The sequence below is a fragment of the Myotis brandtii genome, unplaced genomic scaffold (genome assembly GCF_000412655.1).
Source record: "Myotis brandtii unplaced genomic scaffold, ASM41265v1 scaffold231, whole genome shotgun sequence".
Taxonomy (NCBI): Eukaryota; Metazoa; Chordata; class Mammalia; order Chiroptera; family Vespertilionidae; genus Myotis; species Myotis brandtii.
The window spans coordinates 1,876,692-1,878,019 of NW_005358689.1; the positions used below are offsets into that span (position 1 = coordinate 1,876,692).

The 1,328-nt window shown below is 67.5% G+C and overlaps 1 protein-coding gene across 1 annotated transcript in view; it reads right to left on the minus strand.

Moving 5' to 3' along the window:
* Positions 1-829: 829 nt before the first annotated feature.
* TMEM63A (transmembrane protein 63A) overlaps positions 830-1,328 on the minus strand; it is a 28,285-nt gene continuing 27,786 nt past the window's right edge. Inside the window, exon 22 of the mRNA XM_005866517.1 lies at positions 830-862. Within this exon, the coding sequence (XP_005866579.1) occupies positions 830-862 (33 nt within the window). The remainder of the gene's footprint in view (positions 863-1,328) is intronic.

Sequence of the window (1,328 nt, forward strand, 5' to 3'; positions counted from 1 at the left end):
TTCGGGCCCCTGCCCACCCAGACCCCCACGCACACCGCCTCCTCGCGCACGCCACAGCACGCGTTAAGCAGCACGGCTTTGAGAATAAATGATTTTACTTCTAAGAGTGGCTGGAACCAAGTGACCGGCACGTGCCCCGACCGCACTCGGGGTTCCCCTTCCAGCAGAGCCGGCAGGGCTGCAGCCTGGGGAGGGGATCCCATCCACCCTGGCCGGGAGGGTAGGACACCTGTGGGGGCACAGGACTCCCTCCATCCCTTCCGGGTGCCCGGGCAGCTCGGAGGGGAGGCCGAGGGGCTGAGTGACGGTTGGGGACAGGTCCGCACAGGGGCCCCAGATCCCACCTGGCGACCTGGCCGGGCCCACCCCCTGGGATGGAGGCGGCCTCCCTGGCTCTGCCCACCATCTGCGCCCACCTGTGACTCGGGCGCCCCCTGGAGGCAGTAGGGAGGCGCTGTCTCCAGCAAATGCCCCAAATTATCTCTCAGCCCCGGGATCCCTCGGGGAGAAAAAAAGGCAGGGACCACCCATCCTTGCTGCCTGGGCCACAGCCCTCCCCTGGCTCCCAGGAGGCCCTGAGCATGCCTCCCCCGCCCCCCACTAGGAGGGAGCAGGCAGGAGGCGGCGAGGACTGGAGACCCAGCCCACGCACCGGCCCTGAAGAGGCACAGGGCTGACCTCACCACCTGGCTGAACAGGCAGTTTATTAGGGTTCGCACTGTCCCTGGCTGCTGCGCTGACCCTGGCCCAGCCACGGCGTCGCTGGCAACATGATACAGAAACAGAGAACCCAGCGGGGTGCAGACGGGAGTGCACAGCTCCCCGCAGCTCACGCCGGGGACAGGGCCGGGTGCCCGGCTGGCTACAGAGAGGGGGGGCCGGAATGACCCCGGGCCACCTTCACGACCCCATCTCAGGCTCTTTGGTTATCCATGGGGCGTACGTGTGCCCAGACGGGGGCGGTGGTGCGTGCTCAGAGGGGGGTCTTCCACTGTCCCCTCTCCCTGTTACCTGAGAGTCACCAAACCAGTGGCCCTGGAGGGACACCATTCCAACACGTGATCTCGCTACAAGGCACGGGGACCTCATCCAGCGACGGGCAGAAGGCGACGGGCAATGAGCAGGACCCGGGACCCCCCAGCAAGGGTCCGGGTTGCACCCGGTCCCGCCCCAAACCCCTCAGCCAAGGGCTGGAGCCCCCTCCCGGCTGGTCTTCAGAGCAGGGGCGGCTTTGAAACGTGGACGGGAGTCCTGGACTTGGTCGGGGTCCGTGTCAAGCTACATCTCCACCTGCGTCTCCTCACCTCCCGGCTCCGAGCCGGGCCCGG